Below are 27022 nucleotides of genomic sequence, written 5' to 3'. Positions count from 1 at the left end.
ACATGCCCTCTGGTCACAGTGCCAGCACAGCTTGTGCGTGTGCACTGCTCTATTTTCTGTGACCTGTGCGTCCGCACACAAATTGATAGCCCCTCTGGTGGGAGCGTTGGCACAGTTTATGCGCGTGGACCCCCTACTCTTTTTGTGTTCTGTGCGTGCGCATGGACCTGTGTGCGCACGCACACATGAACCTTTCGAAAAAAAAAAGTATTTTTTGCGTGCGCACACCCTTGTGCGCCTGCATACGTCTTCATCCCTCTTTTGCCAGGAGCACTCAGATAGAGTGTGCGAGCGCACATCTTCCTTTTTCCTCATAGTGTGCATACGCACACGTGTCTGTACATACGCACACCCCTGTTTTCTCACTATTATGCTTCTTTTCCCTTCTTCTTCTTCTTCTTCTTCTCTACTTCTTTCCTTCTTTTCTCTTTCTCTCTCTTCTCCCCCTTTCACCCTATTTTATGCTTGTTCATGTCTTTTTTGTTTGTACTTCATTTTTATTTTAGTAATTATATTAGTTTTAGTTTAGTTGCTTGTTGATTGAATAAGTTGCAAGTGTTTGTTTGATATTGATTAGGTTGCTTGTTGCTTGAAGTTTCTACCAATGCACTTATACTTTGCCTTAATTTACTAGCACCTAGTGGGTTTGAACACTTATGTTTTGATTCTACCACTAGGACAAATTATATAAGTGCATTGAATTAAGAGATTTGATTTGAAACTTACTTGTTCATTATGATTCTCATATCAAATTCATCACATGTCCGGTACTTGTTCCTTCTTAATGCTTTGCATTTGTTTGAGTGACTTAACTTGATTTTTATCAAGCTTATCACTTTTTGTAACAAGTATCTTTCCATGTGACTTTTTCATTATGTTTCATGATGAATAAGGAGTTTCCGTTCATTATGAGATTGGTTGTTGTTTATTGTGCTATTTTATATCAATCTTGCGCTTTCATGTGCACAATTTCAATAACCAGTATCAAATACTCAATTCACTTTTGTGGCTACCTAGAGTTGCTTGTGCCTTAAGTTTTACTTATTCTTTACTTGTAACCTAGGCTACTTAATTGAGGACCGTGCTATCTCTTTTGATTACGTGGTTGGCTTTCCAACTGACCAATGTGTTGTGTTCTAAACCGTACACACTTAGAATACACATATTGCCCTTTTATCATACCACACATATCTTACTTTTCCTCAATTGTTGTTTATTTGTTTACACAGCAACTGGAGCCCCCGGAGCCCACCACCTGAAGGTGGAACCTCATAGTCCTTCATCCCCCGGATCATGTGCATGCACGGAGGACCGTGTACAATTTAAATGTGAGGGAGGATCGCGAACTTCGAGGGGGTAAAAATTTCTCTTCTTAGACACTTTGCAATATTCTTTTTGTTCTTTTTCTTCAATTTTTGCAACTTTTGTTCTTATTTGCACTTTGCTTGGCTTGTTTGTATATATTCCTTTAATGCTCATAGTATTATGGTAGTAAATACTTGCATGTGCATGTTAGATTGAATAAGTTTGGTAAAAACAACAAGAAATTTTTATGAAATCCCTTTTTGGGCATGCCATTGATTGAATTGAAATTGCTTTCTTTCAACTAGCTTGAAGTATCCTTTTTCATAGAATATAGAAAAAGAGCTAGAACAACAAACCTTGTGAGATTTGAGCTTTAATTGTATGGTTGCACATCTTCAACCATGAAGTTTGTTCTTATCTGATAAACTCCTTTTATGATTGTAATATTTGATTTGCATGAATCTATATGTCCATTATTTTGTGTATGAATGCATGTATATGATTGAGGCCATTGTTTCAAAAAGCTTAATTACCCAAATAGCCTACCTTTTATCTTCCATTGTTAGCCAAATTTGAGCCTATGCTAAACCCATTTGTTAATAATTTTAGCACATTACAAGCATTAAAGCGGAAAACAATAAATGTCCCTTGTTTGGATCTTTGATTAGCTTAGGCTATTGAGTGTGTTTATCATTCAAGTTTTGGGAAGGTTAGAAATATTGGTTGGGATAAAAGCGTGTTTTATATTTTTGTCAAAATATTGGGAATTGGGTACATACTCATGTATGAATCATGTTAAACCATATGCATTGATGTTCTTGTATATATTTTAGTTTGAAAAAAAAAGTGATGAGAGAAATAAATAAAAGAAAAAATATATATAAAAGAAAAGAAAAAGACAAGTAATAAAAAGAGGACAAAATACCCCAAAGTGAAGTCAATAAGAATCAATGCATATGTGTGATGATAAAAAAAGAGAATACATGAGTGTGTGAAAAAAAAGGGTGAAGAATGGGCAGTTAGGTTAGCTTTAAATTGTGTAGGTTGTCATAGGTTAGGTGGGAAGTTTAGGTTAATCAAAGATTCAAATTCTAGTCCACTTGACCACATGCATCCTACCTTGACCCTAGCCCCATTACAACCCATGGATAAGTCCTCTTGATATTTGTATGCATGCATTAAATATTTGTTGATTGTTAGATGACTTGCAAATCTTTGAGAAATATGATTAGAGGAGGATTGAGTGATTAAGCCCTAAATACTGAGCAAATTGAGTGAATACACATCCGGTGAGGGGTTCGATTGCTCAATTCTATGTTCTTGCGCCTTATATTGTATCTTCTCGCAAGTTGTTTGTTAGTTAGTTTTGAAAATCTCAATTCAATTCTTTGGACCTTGATCATAGGGTATTGACTCTTTGCTTTGGCCCTAAGGTTTGTTATGGATTGATTAGAATCTCTTGTTTGTTTTGTCAAACTCCAAAGGATATCATATTGTACATATAGATAGATAGCATTTAGCATAGTTGCATGCATGTAGTTAGTTGTATTGAATAAATTGCTTTTCCCCTTTTTCCTTCTCCTTTGATTGTGATTAGCATGAGGACATGCTATTGTTTAAGTGTGGAGAAATTGATGAACCTTGATGAGCGGATAATTTGTATACTTTTTGGCATTGTTTTTAGTATGTTTTTGATATGATATAGTTAGTTTTTAGTATATTTTTATTAGTTTTTAGTTAAAATTCACTTTTCTGGACTTTACTATGAGTTTGTGTGTTTTTCTGTGATTTCAGGTATTTTCTGGCTGAAATTGAGGGACCTGAGCAAAAATCTGATTCTGAGACTCAAAAGGACTGCAGATGCTGTTGGATTCTGACCTCCCTGCACTCGAAGCGGATTTTCTGGAGCTACAGAAGCCCAAATGGCGCGCTCTCAACGGCGTTGGAAAGTAGACATCCTGGGCTTTCCAGCAATATATAATAGTCCATACTTTGCCCAAGATTTGATGGCCCAAACCGGCGTTCAAAGTCACCTCAAGAAATCCCAGCGTTAAACGCTGGAACTGGCACCCAAATGGGAGTTAAACGCCCAAACTGGCACCAAAGCTGGCGTTTAACTCCAAGAAGAGTCTCTACACGAAATTTCTTCATTGCTCAGCCCAAGCACACACCAAGTGGGCCCGGAAGTGGATTTTTATGTCATTTACTCACTTATGTACTAGTTTTCTATAAGTAGGACCTTTTACTATTGTATTAAAAAAAGGACTGAGAGAGAAGACTTTGGGTAGCTATCTTTGTTTTATGCTATCTTAGACCTTTGGGAGGCTGGCCATTCGGCCATGCCTAGACCCTGTTCTTATGTATTTTCAACGGTGGAGTTTCTACACACCATAGATTAAGGTGTGGAGCTCTGCTGTACCTCGAGTATTAATGCAATTACTATTGTTCTTCCATTCAAATTCCACTTGTTCTTTATCCAAGATATCACTTGTTCTTCAACATGATGAAGGTGATGATTGACGCCCATCACCATTCTCACTCATGAACAAGGTGACTGACAACCATTCTTGTTCTACACGCATCCGAGGCTTAGTGAATATCTCTTGGATTTCTGATTGCATGATGCATGGTTGATCGCCTGACAACCGAGTGCTCGCCTGACAAACGAGCCAGCCATTCCGTGAGATCAGAGTCTTCGTGGTATAGGCAAGAACTGATGGCAGCATTCAAGAGAATCCGGAAGGTCTAACCTTGTCTGTGGTATTCTGAGTAGGATTCAATGATTGAATGACTGTGACGTGCTTCAAACCTGTAACCTACTGGGCGTTAGTGACAGACGCAAAAGAGTTATTCTATTCCGGTAGGGGAGGGAACCAAACCGGTGATTGGCAGCACTGTGACAGAGTGTGTGCATTAGCTTTCACTGCGCGGATGGGAGGTAGCTGCTGACAACAGTGAGACCCTATACGAGCTTGCCATGGAAAGGAGTAAGAAAGGATTGGATGAAGGCTGTAGGAAAGCAGAGAGACGGAAGGGAAGGCATCTTCATACACTTGTCTGAAGCTCATACACCAATGATATACATAAGTATCACTATCTTTATCTTCTATGTTATTTTCGTTCATCACCATATATATCTGAGTTTGCCTGACTAAGATTTACAAGATGACCATAGCTTGCTTCATTACTAACAATCTCCGTGGGATCGACCCTTACTCACGTAAGGTTTATTACTTGGACGACCCAGTGCACTTGCTGGTTAGTTGTGCGAAGTTGTGTAATGCCATGGTATTGAGCGCACCAAGTTTTTGGAGCCATTACCAGGGATTATGAGAGTTGTGAAAAAGTATAGTTCACAATTTCGCGCACCAAGTTTTTGGCGCCGTTGCCGGGGATTGTTCTAGTTTTGAGCAAGCCTTTGGTAACATCAGAGCCAAGATCCGGCAACAACATCAAATTTTTGGTGTTATTGCCCGGGATTGTTTAGGCTGGACAACTGACGGTTCATCTTGTTGCTTAGATTAGGTATTTTTTTTTCGAAATTCTTGAAGGTGAATTCTAGAGTTTCATGATGATTTGTTGAAATCTGGCTGGCTGAGAAGCCATGTCTAATCTGATTGGACCGAGGTTTCAACTTATCACCACAAGAGCTTGTTGATTTCGTATCAATCTTGCTTTTGGAGCAGTGATTTGCTAAGGCTTGGCTGACCTTTGGTCATGTCTAGTGTTTTGGACCGAAGCTTTCCTTGAAAGCTTGGCTGGCTGTGAAGCCATGTCTAATTCCTGGACCGGAGTCTTAGACTAGCATTGCACTGATTCCTGGAATTCTCATTAAGAATTTTGATACCTTTTTCCACTTAATTTTCGAAAAAATACAAAAAAAAAAAATTTGCAAAATCATAAAAATCCAAAAATTTTCTTGTTTGAGTCTAGTGTCTCATCTTAAGTTTAGTGTCAATTGCATGCATTCATTCATGTGTCTTAAGGATCCTCAAGTAATTCTTGATGATTTTTGTGTTCTAATCTTTGAATTCTATTGACTTGAAGTATTTTGTGTGTCTCATATGCATTCTCATATTGTTAGTGTCAGTAGTACACAAACTGCTAAGTTTGGTGTCTTGCATGCATTGTTATTTGATTCTTGTTGCATTTTGATTATTAAAAATCCAAAAATATTTTTAATTTGTGTCTTTTCAAGTCAATGATACAAGGAATTGAAGATTTAGAACATACTGCAGAGGAATTATACAGAAAAAGCTGAGCATTCAAAAATGCCCAGTGAAGAAGGCAGACTGGCGTTTAAACGCCAGCCAGGGCACCTGGTTGGGCGTTTAACGCCCAAAAAGGTAGCATTTTGGGCGTTAAACGCCAGAATGTATACCATTCTGGGCGTTTAACGCCAGGATGGTGCCAGGGGGAAGATTTTGTTTTCAAAATCAATTTTTTTCAAGTTTTCAAAGTTTTTCAAAACCAAATCTTTTTCAAATCATATCTTTTCAATCAAAATGTTTTCAAAATCAATTTCTTTCCTTTTTCAAAGATGCTTACTAACAATTAATGATTTGATTGAACATTTTTTGCCTTTTCTATTAAGGAAGGTTTTATGTTTGAATCATATCTTTTCTTGTTAGGCAAGTCATTAGTTTTTAAAATCAAATCTTTTCAAATTATTTTCAATTCATATCTTTTCAAATTGTTTTCAAATCATATCTTTTAAAATTGCTTTTAAATCATATCTTTTAAAATTGTTTTCAAATCATATCTTTTCAATCATATCTTTTTAAAACCATAACTTTTCAATCAATTTTTTTCAATCACATCTTTTTCAAAATAGTTTTCAATCAAATCTTTTTAATTTCTAATTTCAAATTCTTTTTCAAAAATCACTTGATTTCTTTCTCACTTTGAATTTTCGAAAATTATCAATCAAATTTTCAAAATGTTTTCAAAATCTTTTGATTGAATTTTCGAAAATTCTCTTCCCTCCTTCCCACATCCTTCTATTTATGGAGTACTACTCCTTCTAAATGCACAATTCGAACCTTATCTAATTAAAGTTCGAATTCTCCTTCTCCTTCTTCTTTCTATTTCTCTTTTCCTCTGACATTTCAAGGAATCTCTATACTGTGACATAGAGGATTCCACATTCTCTTTTTCTCTTCTCTTTCTTATAAGCAGAAGCAGAGACAAAGGCATTCTTGTTGAAACTGACCCTGAACCTGAGAGAACCTTGAAGCGAAAGCTAAGAGAGGCCAAAGCACAACTCTCTTTAGAGGACTTGACCGAATTCTTCAAGGAAGAAGACATGGCAGCCGAAAACAACAACAATGCCAACAATGCAAGGAAGGTGCTGGGTGACTTTACTGCACCTACTCCTGATTTCTATGGGAGAAGCATCTCTATCCCTGCCATTGGAGCAAACAACTTTGAGCTAAAGCCTCAATTAGTTTCTCTAATGCAACAGAATTGCAAGTTCCATGGACTTCCAATGGAAGATCCTCATCAGTTTTTAGCTGAATTCTTGCAAATCTGTGACACAGTCAAGACTAATGGGGTTAACCCTGAAGTCTATAGACTGATGCTATTCCCTTTTGCTGTAAGAGACAGAGCTAGAATATGGTTGGATTCTCAACCTAAGGAAAGCATGGACTCTTGGGAAAAGCTAGTCAATGCCTTCTTGGCAAAGTTCTTTCCACCACAAAGATGGAGTAAGCTTAGAGTGGAAGTCCAAACCTTCAGACAGAAGGATGGAGAATCCCTCTATGAAGCTTGGGAAAGATACAAACAATTAATCAGAAGATGTCCTTCAGACATGCTTTCTGAATGGAGCATCATAGGTATTTTCTATGATGGTCTCTCTGAACTATCCAAGATGTCCTTGGATAGCTTTGCAGGAGGATCTCTTCATCTGAAGAAGACGCCTGCAGAAGCTCAGGAACTGATTGAAATGGTTGCAAATAACCAATTCATGTACACTTCTGAAAGGAATCCTGTGAACAATGGGACTAATTAGAAGAAAGGAGTTCTTGAGATTGACACTCTGAATGCCATATTGGCTCAGAATAAAATATTGACTCAACAAGTCAATTTGATTTCTCAAAGTCTGTCTGGAATGCAAAATGCACCAAACAGTACTAAGGAAGCTTCATCTGAGGAAGAAGCTTATGATCCTGAGAACCCTTCAATAGAAGAGGTGAATTACCTAGGAGAACCCTATGGAAACACCTACAATTCTTCATGGAGAAATCACCCAAATTTCTCATGGAAGAATCAAGAGAGACCCCAACAAGGTTTCAATAACAATAATGGTGGAAGAAACAGGCCTGGTAACAACAAGCCTTTTCCATCATCTTCTCAGCAACAGACAGAGAGTTCTAAGCAGAGTACTTCTGACTTAGCAACAATGGTCTCTGATCTAATAAAGACCACTCAAAGTTTCATGAATGAAACAAGGTCCTCCATCAGAAATTTGGAAGGACAAGTGGGTCAGCTGAGCAAGAAAGTTACTGAACTCCCTCCTAGCACTCTCCCAAGTAATACAGAAGAAAATCCAAAGGGAGAATGCAAGGCCATTAACATGGCCGAATTCTGGGAGGAAAGAAAGGAGGTGGACGCCACTGAGGAAGACCTCAGTGGGCGTGTACCAACCTCCTCTGAGTTCCTCAATGAGGAACAATGGGAATCTGAGGCTCAAATTGAGACCATAGAGATTCCATTGGACTTACTTCTGCCATTCATGAGCTCTGATGAGTATTCTTCCTCTGAAGAGGATGAGTATGTCACTGAAGAGCAAGTTGCTAAATACCTTGGAGCAATCATGAAGCTAAATGACAAGTTATTTGGAAATGAGACTTGGGAAGATGAACCTCCCTTGCTCACCAAAGAACTGGATGACTTGTCTAGGCATAAACTGCCCCAAAAGAGGCAGGATCCTGGGAAGTTTTCTATACCTTGTACCATAGGTACCATGACCTTCAAGAAGGCCTTGTGTGACCTAGGGTCAAGTGTAAACCTCATGCCCCTCTCTGTAATGGAGAAATTAGGGATCCTTGAGGTGCAAGCTGCAAGAATCTCATTGGAGATGGCAGACAATTCAAGAAAACAAGCTCATGGACTTGTAGAGAATGTTTTGGTGAAGATTGAAGACCATTACATCCCTACTGACTTCATAGTCCTAGAGACTGGGAAGTGCATGGATGAATCTATCATCCTTGGCAGACCCTTCCTAGCCACAGCAAAGGCTGTGATTGATGTTGATAGAGGAGAGTTGATCATTCAAGTGAATGAAGAATCCTTGGTGTTTAAGGCCCAAGGATATCCCTCTGTCATCATGGAGAGGAAGCATGAAGAGCTTCTCTCAAAACAGAGCCAAGCAAAGCCCCCACAGTCAAACTCTAAGTTTGGTGTTGGGAGGCCACAACCAAACTCTAAGTTTGGTGTTGAAACCCCACATTCAAACTCTAAGTTTGGTGTTGGGAGGTTTCAACAAGGTTCTGAGTGTTTCTGAGGCTCCATGGGAGTCCTCTGTCAAGCTAATGACATTAAAGAAGCGCTTGTTGGGAGGCAACCCAATGTTTTATAATTAATTATTTTCTTTTGATATTTTATCTTTTTTTGTAGGTTGATGATCATAAGAAGTCACAAAAATAATGAAAAAAGCAAAAACAGAATGAAAAACAGGAAGAAAAACAGCACACCCTGGAGGAAGAAGCTGCTGGCGTTCAAAGCCAGTAAGCCTTGCTGTTGGGCGTTTAACGCCCAGTCTGGCACCATTCTGGGTGTTTAACGCCAGAAAGGGGCACCAGACTGGCGTTAAACGCCAGTAAAGGGCAAGAACCTGGCGTTAAACGCCAGGAATGGGCACCAGCCCGGCGTTTAATGCCAGAAATGGCTCAAAACGTGATTTTGAGCAACTTTTGGTGCAGGGATGACTTTTCCTTGACACTACAGGATCTGTGGACCCCACAGGACCCTACCATCACTCTCTCTCTTCTTCCCCCATTCACCAATCACCTCAATACCTCTTCCCCAAAAACCCCTCACCCATCAAATCCCATCTTTCTCTTCACCACTCACATCCATCCTTCATAAAACCCCACCAACCTCACCCTTCAAATTCAAACCACTTTCCCTCCCAAACCCACCCTAATGGCCGAACCTTTACCCCCCTCTTTTCTATAAATACCCTTCTTCAACCCTTCATTTTCACACAACCTAAACACCCTTTCTTACCCTTCTTGGCCGAACACACTACCACCTCCCCTCTTCCTCATTTCTTCTTCTTCTACTCCCTTTTTTCTTCTTTTGCTCGAGGACGAGCAAACATTTTAAGTTTGGTGTGGTAAAAGCGTTGCTTTTTCGTTTTTCCATAACCATTTATGGCATCCAAGGCCGGAGAAACCTCTAAAAAGAGGAAAGGGAAGGCAAAAGCTTCCACCTCCGAGTCATGGGAGATGGATAGATTCCTCTCAAGGGTGCATCAAGACCACTTTTATGAAGTTGTGGCCTTGAAGAAGGTGATCCCCGAAGTCCCCTTTTCACTCAAAAAGGGTGAATATCCGGAGATCCGCCATGAGATCCGAAGAAGAGGTTGGGAAGTTCTTACCAACCCCATTCAACAAGTCGGAATCTTGATGGTTCAAGAGTTCTATGCCAATGCATGGATCACAAAGAACCATGACCAAAGTGTGAACCCGAATCCAAAGAATTATCTCACTATGGTTCGGGGGAAATACTTGGATTTTAGTCCGGAGAGTGTGAGGGTGGCGTTCAACTTGCCTATGATGCAAGGAGATGAGCATCCTTACACTAGAAGGGTCAACTTTGATCAAAGGTTGGACCAAGTCCTCACAGTCATATGTGAAGAGGGCGCACAATGGAAGCAAGATTCAAGAGGAAAGCCGGTCCAATTGAGAAGGCATGACCTCAAGCCCGTGGCTAGAGGATGGTTAGAGTTCATACAACGCTCAATCATCCCCACTAGCAACCGGTCCGAAGTTACCATAGACCGGGCCATCATGATCCATAGTATCATGATTGGAGAAGAAATAGAGGTTCATGAGGTTATAGCCCAAGAACTCTATAAGGTGGCGGACAAGACCTCCACCTTGGCAAGGTTAGCCTTTCCTCATCTCATTTGTCACCTCTGTTATTCAGTTGGAGTTGACATAGAGGGAGACATTCCCATTGATGAGGACAAGCCCATCACCAAGAAAAGGATGGAGTACACAAGAGACCTCACTCATCATGAGATCCCTGAGATTCCTCAAGGGATGAATTTTCCTCCACAAAACTATTGGGAGCAACTAAACACCTCCCTAGGAGAGTTGAGTTCCAACATGGGACAACTGAGGGTGGAGCATCAAGAACACTCCATCATCCTTCATGAAATTAGAGAAGATCAAAGAATCATGAGGGAGGAGCAACAAAGACAAGGAAGAGACATTGAGGAGCTCAAGCACTCCATAGGACCTTCAAGAGGAAGGAAGAGCCGCCATCACTAAGGTGGACCCGTTCCTTGATTTCCTTGTTCTTTATTCTTCTGTTTTTCGATTTTTATGCCTTATGTTACCCATGTTTGTGTCTTGTGATCATTAGTGTCTTAGTGTCTATGCCTTAAAGTTATGAATGTCCTATGAATCCATCACCTTTCTTTAATAAAAATGTGCTTAATTGAAAAGGAAAGAATTGCATGAATTCTGAATTTTATAGCAGTTTAATTATCTTGATGTGGTGGCAACACTTTTGTTCTCTGAATGTATGCTTGAACAGTGCATATGTCTTTTGAATTTGTGGTTCATGAATGTTGGCTCTTGAAAGAATGATGAAAAAGGAGACATGTTACTGAGGATCTGAAAAATCAATAAAATGATTCTTGAAGCAAGAAAAAGCATTTCAAAAAAAAAAAGCCGAAAAAAAAAACGAAAAAAAAAAAAGAAAGAATAAGAGTTGTGATCCAAGGCAAATAAGAGTGTGCTTAAGAACCCTGGACACCTCTAATTGGGGACTTTAGCAAAGCTGAGTCACAATCTGAAAAGGTTCACCCAATTATGTGTCTGTGGCATGTATGTATCCGGTGGTAATACTGGAAGACAGAGTGCTTTGGGCCACAGCCAAGACTCAATAAATAGCTATGTTCAAGAATCATCATACTTTACTAAGAGAATCATTAACACTATCTGAATTCTAAGTTCCTAAAGAAGCCAACCATTCTGGATTACAAGGGATAGAGTGAGATGCCAAAACTATTCAGAGACAAAAAGCTAAAAAGCCCCGCTCATCTAATTAACACTGATCTTCATAGATGTTTTTGGAGTTCATTGCATATTCTCTTCTTTTTTTATCTTATTTGATTTTCAGTTGCTTGAGGACAAGCAACAATTTAAGTTTGGTGTTGTGATGAGCGGATAATTTGTATACTTTTTGGCATTGTTTTTAGTATGTTTTTGATATGATATAGTTAGTTTTTAGTATATTTTTATTAGTTTTTAGTTAAAATTCACTTTTCTGGACTTTACTATGAGTTTGTGTGTTTTTCTGTGATTTCAGGTATTTTCTGGCTGAAATTGAGGGACCTGAGCAAAAATCTGATTCTGAGACTCAAAAGGACTGCAGATGCTGTTGGATTCTGACCTCCCTGCACTCGAAGCGGATTTTCTGGAGCTACAGAAGCCCAAATGGCGCGCTCTCAACGGCGTTGGAAAGTAGACATCCTGGGCTTTCCAGCAATATATAATAGTCCATACTTTGCCCAAGATTTGATGGCCCAAACCGGCGTTCAAAGTCACCTCAAGAAATCCCAGCGTTAAACGCTGGAACTGGCACCCAAATGGGAGTTAAACGCCCAAACTGGCACCAAAGCTGGCGTTTAACTCCAAGAAGAGTCTCTACACGAAATTTCTTCATTGCTCAGCCCAAGCACACACCAAGTGGGCCCGGAAGTGGATTTTTATGTCATTTACTCACTTATGTACTAGTTTTCTATAAGTAGGACCTTTTACTATTGTATTAAAAAAAGGACTGAGAGAGAAGACTTTGGGTAGCTATCTTTGTTTTATGCTATCTTAGACCTTTGGGAGGCTGGCCATTCGGCCATGCCTAGACCCTGTTCTTATGTATTTTCAACGGTGGAGTTTCTACACACCATAGATTAAGGTGTGGAGCTCTGCTGTACCTCGAGTATTAATGCAATTACTATTGTTCTTCCATTCAAATTCCACTTGTTCTTTATCCAAGATATCACTTGTTCTTCAACATGATGAAGGTGATGATTGACGCCCATCACCATTCTCACTCATGAACAAGGTGACTGACAACCATTCTTGTTCTACACGCATCCGAGGCTTAGTGAATATCTCTTGGATTTCTGATTGCATGATGCATGGTTGATCGCCTGACAACCGAGTGCTCGCCTGACAAACGAGCCAGCCATTCCGTGAGATCAGAGTCTTCGTGGTATAGGCAAGAACTGATGGCAGCATTCAAGAGAATCCGGAAGGTCTAACCTTGTCTGTGGTATTCTGAGTAGGATTCAATGATTGAATGACTGTGACGTGCTTCAAACCTGTAACCTACTGGGCGTTAGTGACAGACGCAAAAGAGTTATTCTATTCCGGTAGGGGAGGGAACCAAACCGGTGATTGGCAGCACTGTGACAGAGTGTGTGCATTAGCTTTCACTGCGCGGATGGGAGGTAGCTGCTGACAACAGTGAGACCCTATACGAGCTTGCCATGGAAAGGAGTAAGAAAGGATTGGATGAAGGCTGTAGGAAAGCAGAGAGACGGAAGGGAAGGCATCTTCATACACTTGTCTGAAGCTCATACACCAATGATATACATAAGTATCACTATCTTTATCTTCTATGTTATTTTCGTTCATCACCATATATATCTGAGTTTGCCTGACTAAGATTTACAAGATGACCATAGCTTGCTTCATTACTAACAATCTCCGTGGGATCGACCCTTACTCACGTAAGGTTTATTACTTGGACGACCCAGTGCACTTGCTGGTTAGTTGTGCGAAGTTGTGTAATGCCATGGTATTGAGCGCACCAAGTTTTTGGAGCCATTACCAGGGATTATGAGAGTTGTGAAAAAGTATAGTTCACAATTTCGCGCACCAAACCTATATTTGACAATATATTTTGGTTTGATTTGAGTGGATTTCATCACATAAACCCACATTTATCCATGTAAATAGCATGCTTTTGTATTTTCTCCCCAAATTGGGCCTAATTGTGAAAACATGCTATTTTGAGCTTAAATTAGTGATTTTAATCCCATTTTTATGCCATTTGATGCCATGACATGTTTGTTGAGTGATTTTAGGTCCTAGAAGCAAATTTGGTATGGCAAAAGTGGAAGGAAGCATGTACAAAGGGAGAAAACATGAAGAAAACAGAGGAGAAGCAGACATTGGAGTGTGTGTGCGCACAACTACCTGTGCGTACGCACAAGAGCCACAAAATCATATGTGCGTACGCACGACATCCTATGCATACACACAAAAGGAAAATCAGCATGTGTGCATACGCACACACCTATGTGTAAGCACAGGTCCCAGCGCGTGACTAATTTAATGGAAATCACTGGGGGCGATTTTTGGGCCTCCAGAGCTCAAATTTTGGACCTTTTGAAGCTGATTCTTCCTATATTAAACAAGGCCTCACTCCATGTAAAAAGGAGGGAGAAATTAGGGTTAGTTTAGCATCATGTAGGTTGTTTTCTAGAGAGAAAAGCTCCCCCTTCTCTCTAGAACCTAGGGTTTTTAGTTTAATTTCCTTGTAATTTCTATGTTTAATTCTTATTTTGATCTAGTTTCTTCTACCTTTCTTTACTTTATTGTCTTAATCTCTTTAGTTTATCATGTTAATTTCTCATTTTGTTGCCTTTTTGCTTATGAACACTCTTGTTACTTTAATTTACATTTAATGCAATTTTATGTTTCATGCCTCTTTTATTGCTTTATTGAGTTGCTATCTTTATTTTTCTTGCTTGGTAGTTGTAGCATTTATTATTTCTTGTCATTTACCATGCTTTCTTTTATACCCACCAAGTGTTTGATAAAATGTTTGGTTGGATTATTAGTTATTACATAGCTTTTCTCACTCTTGGTTGAGAAATTGAGTGGTTTGGGTGAACTTAAGTGGTGGATGTCCATTCCACATTGTGTGAGGGTTGTTAATTAACTTGGTTTCCACTAACGCTAGCCTTTCACTAAGTTAATTAGTGAGTTGGCTAGGACTTATGGATTGAGGTTAATTATGCCCTTTTGACTTATCCTCGATGTAGGGTTGACTAATTGGGATTAATTCACACATAATTACCATGTTTGTGGTCCACTACTAGAATAGCAAACCCTAATTATCCAATCCTCACCAAGAGCTCTTTTTGGTATTTAAATTCTAGTTGCATGTTAAGTTACTTTCTTGTTAAATACCTTTCTTGCCATTTACATTTCCTTGCCTTTTTATTTCATTGCACTTTATATTTCTTGCAATCTCATGCCATCAACCCCATTTCCTCTAATAGCCAATAACATGACACTTAATTGCAACTCTTAGGGAAGACGACCCGAGATTTAAAACTCCCAGTATTTTTGTATTGATTGTGACATTTTTAGATTTAAATTTGATATTGGTCAATTGTTGGGTTTGAAACTATACTTACAACGTCAATCTTATTTTGAGATAAATTCTGAACCCACTTTAGGCCTCTTATCAGATACACTTCTCCCAAGTTTCGTTCTTCTCTAGAGCTTCCACTTCTGTATTCATGACTTTTCGCCATTCAGCTTTCTCATTGGCTTCTCGACATTTCTTGGAATGTCTTCTGTTAAGAGTCTGGCGGAAAAAGCCTTTGCAACATCTGCTATTCCTTCTCTAGCCACTCTTATCTCGAGTATCTTGAATTACGGGGAACATGTTCTGGGGAGTAGCGATCAGGAGGCATCCCTCTGTTTCTTCTTGGAGAAAGAATAAAGGTATTGGGCTCTGATTCTTCATATTCCAGTGCTATACTGTTATTGTTAGTGACCTCCTTAAAAACAGGGAGTAAATTATCAGATTGACAATTACTTACCTCTTGTCTGACATTCTCAAAAGGACTCTCACTGGTTGTATGTACCGAGTTGTTTTCTACGTTGAGTGAAGTATGCTCGGTGGCTCCATCTACTTGCTATGTTTGAACAGTTTCTGGGCAACAAATGTTATTTAGCCAACTTGGTGGTTCATTATTGTTCTCCCCCTGAATGTCATGTTGGCGGCTGAAGTAAAATTCAGATTCTAAAAAATCACAATCCATGGTCACATGAATACGACGAGTGATTGGATTATAGCACCTATACCCCTTTTGGTGTGTAGCATACCCAACGAAAACACATTTTTCTGCACAAGGATCAAGTTTGGTTCTATTGGCTTTGGGAATATGGACAAAGACGGAACATCCAAATACTCGAGGTGGTAAGGTTAGAATAGGCGGGATTGCAGTTTGAGTAGTCAAGACTTGTAAGGGTGTTTTGTGGTGGAGAACTTGGGTAGGTAGGCGATTTAGTAAGTAGGCAGAAGTCGCTATAGCTTCAGGCCAAAAAAATTTTGGAACTTGTGCATCAAAAAGCATGATTCGGGTTATCTCAAGTAACTTACGATTTTGCTGCTCAGCCACACCATTTTGTTGGGGTATATTTGGGCAGGAAGTTTAATGAATAAGACCATTTTTCATAAAAAAAATCACGCATTGATTGGTTTATAAATTTTATCATGGTACAAATAGTTTAGGAAAGAAACGAAGAATTATTTAAAAAAGTATTATTTTTATTATTTATATTTCTCATCTGTGATTACAAGGTTTTTACCAATATATAGACCAACAGTACGTTAAGGGTACACTCATTATGGAATAATATCCTAATAAATTACATTGATTTTTTTCTAATCCTCTTTAATATTTTTCTGATTTTGTTCCCTAATTATGATATTCTAATAACATTTATATATAGCCTTATATATTATATCATTCCTCAACTAACTGACGGACTATGTTATGTGTCCACCAAAATCAATTATCAGTATAAAATACATATTGAAATATAAATACACATTGAAAATAAATTAAACTACATATGTATTTATACATAAATGTATTTGTTATTAATTTTAGTGTTTGATTTTAATGTACAAATAACATTTTTTATTTTGGTGTACAAATATATTTGTAATTAATAAATCTGATTGTTAGCTTCTCCCACGTAAACCAAAAGTCTGTGAGTTGATTTTGATATATTACGAATAAGTTGTGCTGTGTTAATGTGCGATATACTCATTATTCATTTGTCAAACGTTTTTTTATTAGTGCAAATGTATTTTGGTCGCTATGATCATCATGCATCTTCAAACCGCCTATTTGTATTGTATTATATATGAATTATGAAAACGTGCGTGCAAATTAAAACAACTTTATTTATCAATATATTATGTAAATTTATTTTCCCTCCGATGAGTATGTGGAACTATGACTTGTATGTAAGCTCTGTTAATAATTTCATTTTACTGTTGCAGCCAGCAGCGGTTATTATGAATTAACCATCCTCTTAAGGTTAATATAAGGAATAATGATCTTTGATTAGTTCATATTGAAAATGTAATAGTATGTATAGGTTCATCGGCTTTAGGATCAGTCATGGTTATTTGTGAGAGCCGTATGCATAGTGACATATACTCAACAGCACATGCATGAATGAATTAATTAGGTAGTTTAGAGATGCCAATCAATCCCAAGTTAAGCTGTATCAGCATGCAATAATTTGTTCTTGTTAGAAACGAATGATTAAGTCAACTTAATACAAGGACATATATATAGTTAAACTAAGCTTACAAATTTCAACGTGACCAATATTATTTTTCTAATGCCATGTTGTTGGATTGTTTTGCTATGCTTTATTATTTAATTTAAACCTTACAATTAGGAAACTTGGAACCAATAATCTATTCAAAATATCAAATGACCAGTAACTACTCCTCCTTATATATACATTCAATTCATATGTGATTGAACTGTAAAAGTGCCACAAGAAGAAGCGGGTTCTGCTTAGAAAGAACAAGAAACGATGGTAATCTTTAATGTTTTATTTCAGTTCTACATGAGCCAGGAATTTGAATGTTCCTAAAACATATACATCAAGTGAAGAGTTTGGTCTGATTATTACTCAACAGGGAATCTGCAGAGATATGGCGGGTACCCAACAAGGGCTACGAAGGAAAGGAGGAAACAGAGCTGCACTTTTTGTATACGGTAAGTCGGTAACTAATTAACAGCATAGCTAGCTTCCTTCCAAATCAGTATTATATTATGTTTAGTTTGTTGTATTTTTATTTGAAGTTTGTAATTATATTGGTGCATGCAGCTATGGAAGGACTAGAGAACATGGCGTTCGTTGCCAATGCGGTGAGCCTAGTAACATATTTCTTTGGCTTCATGAACTTCAGCTTAACAAAATCTGCCACAACCTTGACCAACTTCATGGGAACTGCATTCTTGCTATCTCTAGTTGGAGGATTCATCAGTGATACATGTCTGTCTAGGTTCAAAACATGTGTTATCTTTGCATCCATGGAATTGCTGGTGAGTACAACAACTACATAGCATCATGATTACAGCTATCATTATTCATTGAGGAAATAATCAATCAAGTGCTAATTAATAAGGAAGAATTTTGAAACAAAAATGGATATTATAATAACTATATAGTCCTCAATTATTGAAGTATATCACCAGCCTCATCGCCAACAACCATTGCAAGAATAGTCTTGAGTTAGATATAAATAAATATCTTCTTCGCAAGAGTAGCTCAATTTGCAGTGTAAGATAGCGACACCAAAATGCATCCATTATTATTATTATTATTATTATTATTATTATTATTATAATAATAATAATAATAATATTATTATTATTAATTTTTCTGAGGTCAACATCGTCCCTTGCCTTTAGTCAAAACTTGCTAAAATTGGCAAGAATTTTTTCTTTAATTTCAATCCATCCATATTATATCTACTTATCTAGGAAATTCATTACCCTTTCATAAAAAAACAAAATAATAATTTCTACCGCAAATATTTAAAATGCTAACAAGAAATATAGGTAGAGAATAGAAATACTAAAGAATGTGAATAATAGATATATCGAATGTTCAATTCAATACGTATGCAAATGATTATGTTCATTATTTTTAATTGGATGGTTATTTTTTTTATTCTATTTATTCATGCACAGTTAACAATGACGGGATGTTTACAGATAGTTATCATAATGTTAAGGTTTAAAAGATAATTTGAGAAGTGGAGTATTTTTTTTACTCTATTGAGTCAATTTTAAAACGCATTGTTCATATTATTTACAAAAATATTGTTTATCTAACTAACAAAACCCATTAAAAAACAAAACTAATGTTATACCCATAAAAATAAATTTCTTACGACAAAAATACCAAAACTTTAATTTTTTTAAATTTTTAAACAAAATTAACCAAAATTCTCAAATTATCCTATTCTTTACCTTTAAACTCACGCCACCACCGTTTCTTTAATTTCACTCCATCCGTGTCGTATCTACTTACTTAGGAAATTCATTACCCTTTTATGAGTAAAATAATCATGTTAAGCTTTCAAACATATATCAATCAAGCATCAATTTAAAATGAATTTAATTCGTATGTGTTCTAATCTACCTAGACTCCAACTGAGGTATAGCACAGAGATATCGCAAGTGCTATGAGAACTCATCGAATATTCTTCAATATCGCGAGGTGGCTACCTGCCAAAAATACTCAATGCTCAAGTTAGTGTTTATCCGAGTAGTGTTTTAGAAAATTTGCAAAAGGATTGTTTTATTCATACCTCTCTATCTTCCTTGCTCATCTGATTTTTTAATTACTCTGACAATATATCCATTTCAACTATGTAATTATTACAAAATAATTTGTCTTTAATCAGCATATAATATAATTTATTGTAACTAACTTTAAAAAAAAGGTTCATTGTGTTATAGGTCATTTCTTGATGTTAATTTGAGCTACTACATCAGAAGGATCAGTATGCATAAAAAAATTTCGATAGAAAGACAAAAAATAATATATCCAAATAGTCTAAATTTATCTTATTTAGTATATATTTATTGCATAGTGCATTAAATAAAATAAAAAAGATAAAATATATTTTTTGTCTCTAAAATTCGTTAAAAATTTTAAAAATACCCATATTTGGCGCAAATAAAAAATTTTTAGAACAAAATTAAAACAAAATAAAATTTAGTAATATTTTTAAAATTTTTAACAAATTGAGACAAAAAATCTACTTTATTCAAAAAAAAAAAATAGTAAGTTTTAACAGTTTTTAGTTGATATTTTTCGATTATCAAACATTTCCAAAAATTTTATACCAACACAATCAAATGAATTATCACAACAAAACTAGTGTTTGACTTAACCACTACTTGAAAAGTAACATTAACATAAGCTTCTGATTAATAACCTTTAACATAAACTAGTTGATGTAATTGCAGGGATATGGTCTGCTTACAGCTCAAGCACACTTCCAGCAGCTCAGACCAATATCTTGCAAGAATGGAGCAGCATCACAGATGAGTCATTGTGATGCTGCCACAGATGGACAGGTTGCAATACTCTACACTGGGCTCTACCTTATTGCATTGGGAACTGGTGGTGTTAAGGCAGCATTGCCAGCATTAGGTGCAGACCAATTTGATGAGAAGGACCCCAAAGAGGCTCCTCAAATGTCAAGCTTCTTCAACTGGTTCTTGTTTAGTCTAACCATAGGAGCCATTGTTGGTGTTACTTTCATTGTTTGGGTCAGTACCAACCAAGGATGGGCTTGGAGTTTTACTATTTGCACTATTGCAGTCTTGTTTGCAATCATATTCATATGCATGGGCAGGTCTTTATATAGAAACAATGCCCCAAAGGGAAGTAGCCCTCTAGTTCGAATCATACAGGTAAACAACAATAACAACAATAATCATTCATTATGATTTTTGTAATAATATATTGGAATTGGACTCATGTTTTGTTGAACTACCAGGTTCTTGTAGTAGCCTTGAGAAACAGAAAAGTTCAGATTCCAGAGAATGCAGAAGAACTGCATGAAATTCATGAAAAAGAAAGAGTGGACAATCATGAAATCATTAAAAGGACAAACCAATTCAGGTTATAAAATTATGGACTAACAAATCTGAATTCTCTTATGCTTCATTATTTAACATGACTAGTAGTAACTTTCTATTAGAAACATTATCTTTTTCCTCATCAGACCTTATGTGAAAATTGAATTTCCAGATTCTTGGACCGCGCGGCGGTTGTCACAATCAATGATGGACCATGGAATCTGTGTACAGTGACACAAGTAGAGGAAACAAAAATCCTAATCAGAATGCTACCAATAATACTCAGCACAATATTTATGAACACGTGTTTGGCACAGCTTCAAACCTTCAGCATACAACAAGCCGACACCATGGACACCAACCTCCATGGCTTCAAAGTGCCAGGTCCCTCAATCCCAGTCATCCCTTTGTTGTTTATGTTCGTCCTAATCCCTTTATACGACCGCATCTTCGTCCCACTGGCACGAAGATTCACAGGGATCCCCACAGGGATCACACACCTTCAGAGGATTGGAATTGGATTGGTTCTGTCAGCTATTTCCATGGCAGTGGCTGGTTTTGTTGAAACACGCCGCAAATCGGTGGCCATACAACACAACATGGTAGATAGCACAGAGGCTCTTCCAATGAGTGTGTTCTGGATTGGTTTCCAATACGGCATTTTTGGAGCTGCAGACATGTTTACTATCATAGGTCTTCTGGAGTTCTTCTATGCAGAGAGTTCAGCTGGAATGAAATCTTTAAGCACTGCAATAGCTTGGTGTTCTGTGGCATTTGGTTACTTCACAAGCACAGTGGTGGTTGAGGTGGTTAACAAAGTCAGTGGAGGGTGGCTTGCAAGTAATAACTTGAACAGAGACAACCTTAATTACTTCTATTGGCTATTGGCTGTGATGAGTGTTCTCAACTTTGTGTTTTACTTAGTTTGTGCTTCTTGGTATAAGTACAAAGCAGTAGAAGACAAGCACCGTGATTCAAAAGATAATGCTCTTGAAATGGTTAATGCGTAGGCCTGCACGCTCTTCACTGTAATTTATAAATTATATGCTGCTGTTAATTCTTATAAGAAGCTAGGTAAACTGTATAACAAGGAAATTGTTACTATTAATAACTGAAAATAATGATTGTAGTTGGCTTTTGTGCTATGGTTCCTATTAAGACAGCAATGACTATTGGTTCCCAAATTCATTCCTGGATCATCATCAAGCAATCATACTGCAAGTTGAACAAAGTAATATAAGAAACAGTCCTTGTATATAGCAAGTGCAGCATGTTAATGAAGGGCGTAATATTAATGCCCATCAGTTATTTTTCAAAGTTCCGCAGTAACGAATATGAAGGATCCTATGACCAAGAACAAGAAGGCTTCTCAGTTCTCAATTGTTTTTCCTTCCAGCAAATTTAAGCGCTGTTTCTGGCAGCAACTCAATTGCGTCCTACGACATAACTCGAGGCATGCAAGTTGATTTCTGAAAGAGCAAAAACGTAACTCTTCATCGTGCTAAACATAGTACTTCCATTCATTAATTAGCTGCTAATCATGATATGACTGAGTTGATGTCATGAATTGTCGATTCCCATATGTTTGAAATCTTAAAAAGTTAGAAGTTATACTTTGTTCATGATTATTGTCTTTCTTTTCCTTATTTCTTTCTCTACTTTCTTTTCTTTTTAATTTTACACTTGGTTCGAACAAGGTCTTTTAACTGTAGCTGTAAAGGCACGCCTATTCCTACCAGACAAGAGTTATATTTGATTTTTAAGTTTTTTTTTTTTCCGAAAAGAAATCAACACCAAAAAGTAGAACTTCTGACAAACTAGGAAAATAAACAAAGGAACAAATAAGGAACAAACTAAAATATTCAACACCTACTCTATACAATATCATGTACTCTATAAGAATTAAAATAGAAATCAGAATGATCAAAGCAGAAACAGAAGAATTTCAACAGGAAGGGGGCGTAACAAGATTTCACGAACAATCAATATAACTAAAATTAATACACGAACAAATGATTAATCATAATGCCCATTGCCCAATGGGGGACTTTTTACCCTCCCTGATCCACAATGCCTGTACTAAGGGTTGCGGTTGACCAAAACAATAAACTAACCCACCCTTGCCGGAATTGGGTTGAGGGGATGATAAATCTGCTTTGATCAAGTTTATCAATCAAAGCTCATTTATAGGCCAATGAAAAATCATGTTCAGACAAACAAGGATAAATGCCAACCATAAACCATGCTCAGACAATTGCACAAATGACCGAATGACATCAATTCGGATTGAGACGAGGATGTTTGATCATGGAATTTAGAGGGAAATACTTGGTTCCATGTCAAAGCATTCCTCGAGTTTCCAGCATTCAAATAACTTACATGAGGAACACAAAATAAAATCAATCATCATTCATCTTTCATTTTACTTTTCACCGTGGACCTTTTGGCAAGGAGCAAAATATTGCAGCCTACCACTAAATGAATAAGACATTCATCATTATTGGGTCATTGACAAATTCAAGTCAATGAATAAGATTCATCAGAAACTATATTCACGATGAGCAGGCTCCTGCTCATCTCAGAGAAGTGTTGAACACCGATGACAGCTCACTCCCGACTAAAACAGGAGCAGCGATCAATTCAGAAGAAATGGACCTATGTATCTGGAACCACCTTTCATCATCATAGGAAGGCAGCAGGAATCATGTCAGGAAATTGCCACAGCCTTGTTTCCAGATGTGAGTTTATGATGTGCATCGATGTCAGATACTTTGGATGGAGGCCAGTACCGAAACATGGATCTACCAACAATGCTCTCAAGAGGGAGTGGACCCCTGATATTAAAAAAAGAAACAGTAAATATGATCAGTAAAGCGTCAAGATTCAAGAATCATTATATCTATAAATATATAATAGTAATTTATACATAATAAAAATTGTGAACTCTGGTAGCATGTTTACATAAAGCCAGATATTTGAGGAGAACGGCATCAACAATCAGATGAAAATGTGTTGTCCCCCTAAAGCAGCATACTCTCCAATGGAACAACAAACAAAAGTTAGTTACAAAGAGATTGAAGTTACCAGTTATGTGAGTCAAAGCTGTTATTACGGTTATCTCCTAACACAAAAACATATCCTTCTGGCACAACCTGCAGCAAAATAAAAAACATAAACATTAACCATGCTGTAGTCCCACAATCAATTGACAGAAATATTATTCCCATGGCAAATACAAAACATTACCGTTAATTCCATTTCATAAGCAAGAGGCTCTAAAATGAATTCCTCTTCTTCAGCAACGCCATTCACAAGTAATTTACCATCTCGAACCTGACAAAAGAAAACCACAACATGCATACAATGTAAGATATTATGGGATAAATGCTTTGAAATCTGATAAACTAATTACTCAAAACATAGAACTTACTTCAACAGTGTCTCCAGCCTTAGCTACAACCCTTTTTATAAACACATCAGAGGAAGAGAAACCAAATTCCTACACAACATAAAACCAAACGATAAACATCATCATTGATTAACAACTCAACTGCATAATGCAATTCTTAAAAAGCTCCAAATTCTAAAAGCAACTGAAGGAGTTGGTTCACTTACTTGTAAAACAGGAGGTGCCTTAAAAATCACTATATCTGAAACATTAGGCTTTCTAAAGAAGAAAGAAAACTGCAACACCATTAAATATATATCAAAAAATGGGGGAACAATTAAATATATATAAAAAATGGAAACAGCAAACAAGACCAAAATCCACAAAAATTAAATTAAATTAAATTACTGAGAAATTAAACATTTCTTCTTGTCAAGGTGAAAGTAAAACCAACCTTTTCGGCCATAATGCGATCACCGACTTCGAGGGTTGGGTACATAGAGGAAGAGGGAATAGACCTAGGTTCAGCCAAGAAGGACTTGAAGAGCAAGCTAACGGTGACGGCGGTGAACGCGGCCTTCGCATCCTCGGAACACACGTTCAACACCCGCGAGAGCCACCTGCTCTTCCCAGCTTCAACAGCGGAGACAGCGCTAGCAGCCACCTCCTCCGAACACAGCGTTCCGCCCTTATCGACCTCCCAGTTTGTGGTGGTAGGATTAGGGACGGATTCGTTACACGGAAGCCACTTAGAACCCTGCAAGAAAGGTATGATGGAAGAGGTCTTGAAGGGCGAAATACCGAAAATACCCACGGAAGCCGACGACGAACCAGAAACTCCGACCGTTGACTTCATCATGGAGATCAAGCCCAAGACGATCGGGTTGCTGCAGTTATCGCCGAAAATCTCTCCGGCGAGGGTGGTGTAGGCGCAAGGATTGCGTGGCTTCGGCCGCCGGAGATGATCTGAATGGAAGCTTCGGACACTGGCGGTGGGATCTCGGTCATGTTTTGGGCTAACTCCGAAGAGGCGAGAATGGATCCAGCATTCTTGGAGGCAGCGGGAATTGGATATGCGGGAGGTGGCGGTGGAGACAAGGTTGTGGGCGACATAGCCGGAGAAGGAGAAGGTTACGCGGATAGCCATAAAGACGAAATAGTAGAGGTTGAGGAAGAAGATTAGGTACACTGTGATTTGGGGGAGAACGATTGGGGAGGGACGAAACCCTAGCAAGCGATGAAAGCCATTTCTTTCGAAGGAACGACTAAAGGGAGTGCAGAAGAGTTGAATTGAAGGGTGTGGTGGAACTCAGGGGAGTGAATCGCCGGCGATAACACTCCCACGGCGGTAACAGAATTAGGGAGTCACGGAGAGAGAGAGAGAGAGAGAGAGAGAGAGAGAGAGAGAGAGAGAGATGGAAATGGTTGAAAGTCAAAATAAGACTCAGAGAGGATTATAGGTCTGTTTTATTTTGGGTTTATATATACGGCGGCTACCCTCGGTGTACCTGCACTTTCCCTCGTCATAATCATAAATTGATAAATTCATACTCATCAATAGAATACTATTGTGAAATTAACTACTATTAATAAAACATTAAGACGGTGTCAAATTATGTTCTATTTCTATTTATTTTGCATATATAAATTTGTTTAATGAAAATTATGCTTAAAATAAAACACAAACCATCTAATATATTCTCATAAAATAAAAGAATTTCATATAAAGTTGATTGTTATAAGTTTATGATGAAAAATTTATGTAGTACTCATAAATCTTATTTGTGGAATAATATTGTTACTTATTATTTTTATAAATGGTACATAAATATAATTATCTATTAAAGCATGAGTAGTATATAATAATATATAAAAAAATGATTATTTTAATAAAGACATCTTTACGTGAAAATATTATAAATATATACAAATTAAAAAAAAAATAAAAGAGACATTTATCCTCACAAACATCTTAAAAGAATTAAAATTATAGATAAATATTAAATTTTATGATAAAAAATTATAATTATCTTGTTAAATTTTATTTTTTTTTGTATAGAAACTAAAAATAAATAAATAAATAAATCAACTCAACAAAAATAATAATAAAATTTAATTATTTTGTAAGTTTTTATAATTTTATCGAATTTTTAATTAAATTCTCATATTTTTTAATTAAATTTTTATATCATATTTTTTTTTTAATTTAGTCCCTATTAATATTAAACGTCTAAAAAATATTAGTGAATTATGAATTTATTTATATACCCTTATCTTCTACCTATAATAGGTTTATATTTCTCTGAGATTTATCTCCTTTTCAATTTTTTTTTTTTTTACTTTTTCTGAGACTTTCACACACACACATAGGAATAGGAATATAGATCAAAGCTAAAAAATCTCTTTCATTCTCTATATATTTGGAAAGCTGTGTTTTGAGGAGCTCCAATTTCGAAGAAAAAAGACGCATGCATTTCTGTGGGAAAAGCAGTAATAATAGGATGTATGTTGCTTGTAGGAGGATGTCAAAATACAACTTTTTTGACAATATTGATGATGACGACAGTTCAAAAAATGGGTGGCCAAAATAAAAGAATAGAAGGGTTCACTATTTTTGTAGTGCTAATTCTTCGAATTTCTGAAAAACCATGACTATAAACCCTTTTTTGTCACTTTAAAAAAATCGTGATCATAGACTCCTTTAGGTCATCCCTCAAAATCGTGATCATAGACTATTTTAGACCACCATTTTCAAAAAAACTTTGATCATAGCTTTTTTTTTCTTTTTGTCATGCTGAAAAACCATGACCATAGAGGGTCTATGATCACGATTTTTTAGCGTGACTAAAAAAATCGTGACCATAGAGCCAAAATATTGTAGTGAAAACAAAAGAATTCAAATAGAAGATTTACTTTTGCCCTAACAGAAGATGTAAATTTTTTAAGTGAGTTGATAAAAGATGATGTAAAAAGAAGAGAATGAGTATCTACTTTTGTTGAAATTGTGGAAATACAAGATTATAGCAAATTGGAGACTAAAATAAAAAAATTAAATGCACAAAAAAAACGAGATTAAATGTAGAGATAAAAAGATTAATTGTAAAATTTAGATAAATAAATACTTATGTAAGTAAATTGTGTGATGAATTTAA

The 27022-nt window shown here is 36.9% G+C and overlaps 2 protein-coding genes and 1 non-coding gene across 5 annotated transcripts; 1 reads left to right on the top strand and 2 right to left on the bottom strand.

Annotated features, from left to right (window-relative positions):
- Positions 1-7015: 7015 nt before the first annotated feature.
- LOC130947076 (small nucleolar RNA R71) lies at positions 7016-7123 on the bottom strand. The gene has a single exon (XR_009072488.1). It is a non-coding gene; the product is annotated as a small nucleolar RNA R71 (small nucleolar RNA).
- Positions 7124-17307: 10184 nt separating this feature from the next.
- Positions 17308-21681, top strand: LOC130944662 (protein NRT1/ PTR FAMILY 4.5-like). 2 transcript variants are annotated; one of them, XM_057873090.1, is made up of 6 exons: positions 17308-17414; positions 17518-17596; positions 17709-17926; positions 19865-20314; positions 20401-20525; positions 20655-21681. In XM_057873090.1, the coding sequence occupies exons 1-6, from the start codon at positions 17412-17414 to the stop codon at positions 21490-21492; spliced, it is 1713 nt and encodes a 570-aa protein (XP_057729073.1). In that variant the 5' UTR covers positions 17308-17411; the 3' UTR covers positions 21493-21681. The 2 variants fall into 2 exon arrangements, with proteins under 2 accessions (XP_057729073.1, XP_057729074.1); XM_057873091.1 differs by having other exon boundaries at positions 17397-17414; positions 17492-17596.
- A 771-nt stretch (positions 21682-22452) lies between these two features.
- LOC130944663 (thylakoidal processing peptidase 1, chloroplastic-like) lies at positions 22453-25322 on the bottom strand. Of its 2 annotated transcripts, none has more exons than XR_009072107.1 (6): positions 24325-25322; positions 24098-24166; positions 23913-23981; positions 23729-23815; positions 23444-23634; positions 22453-23316 (listed from the first exon to the last, which is right to left on the bottom strand). XR_009072107.1 is itself a non-coding variant. In XM_057873092.1 (6 exons), exons 1-6 carry the CDS (start codon positions 25015-25017, stop codon positions 23190-23192), a joined length of 1113 nt encoding a protein of 370 aa, XP_057729075.1. In that variant the 5' UTR covers positions 25018-25318; the 3' UTR covers positions 22453-23189. The 2 variants fall into 2 exon arrangements, 1 of the variants encoding a protein (XP_057729075.1); XM_057873092.1 differs by having other exon boundaries at positions 23567-23634; positions 24325-25318.
- Between the last annotated feature and the right edge of the window lie 1700 nt (positions 25323-27022).

This window comes from Arachis stenosperma, chromosome 8 (genome assembly GCF_014773155.1).
Source record: "Arachis stenosperma cultivar V10309 chromosome 8, arast.V10309.gnm1.PFL2, whole genome shotgun sequence".
Taxonomy (NCBI): Eukaryota; Viridiplantae; Streptophyta; class Magnoliopsida; order Fabales; family Fabaceae; genus Arachis; species Arachis stenosperma.
Note: the sequence above shows the minus strand (reverse complement) of the source record. Positions and strands in the feature narration are given on the sequence as shown.

Bases quoted from the DNA above. Each gene is read 5' to 3' on its own strand.
- LOC130944662 (XM_057873090.1), top strand. The intron at 17,927-19,864 runs GTGAGTACAACA...ATGTAATTGCAG, and splicing joins TTGCATCCATGGAATTGCTG to GGATATGGTCTGCTTACAGC. The intron at 20,526-20,654 runs GTTATAAAATTA...TTGAATTTCCAG, and splicing joins AAAAGGACAAACCAATTCAG to ATTCTTGGACCGCGCGGCGG.
- LOC130944663 (XM_057873092.1), bottom strand. From the start codon at position 25,017: ATGGCTATCCGCGTAACCTTCTCCTTCTCCGGCTATGTCGCCCACAAC. The intron at 23,982-24,097 runs GTAAGTGAACCA...TATGTTGTGTAG, and splicing joins AGGCACCTCCTGTTTTACAA to GAATTTGGTTTCTCTTCCTC. The intron at 23,317-23,566 runs GTAACTTCAATC...TTTTAATATCAG, and splicing joins AGCTTTGACTCACATAACTG to GGGTCCACTCCCTCTTGAGA.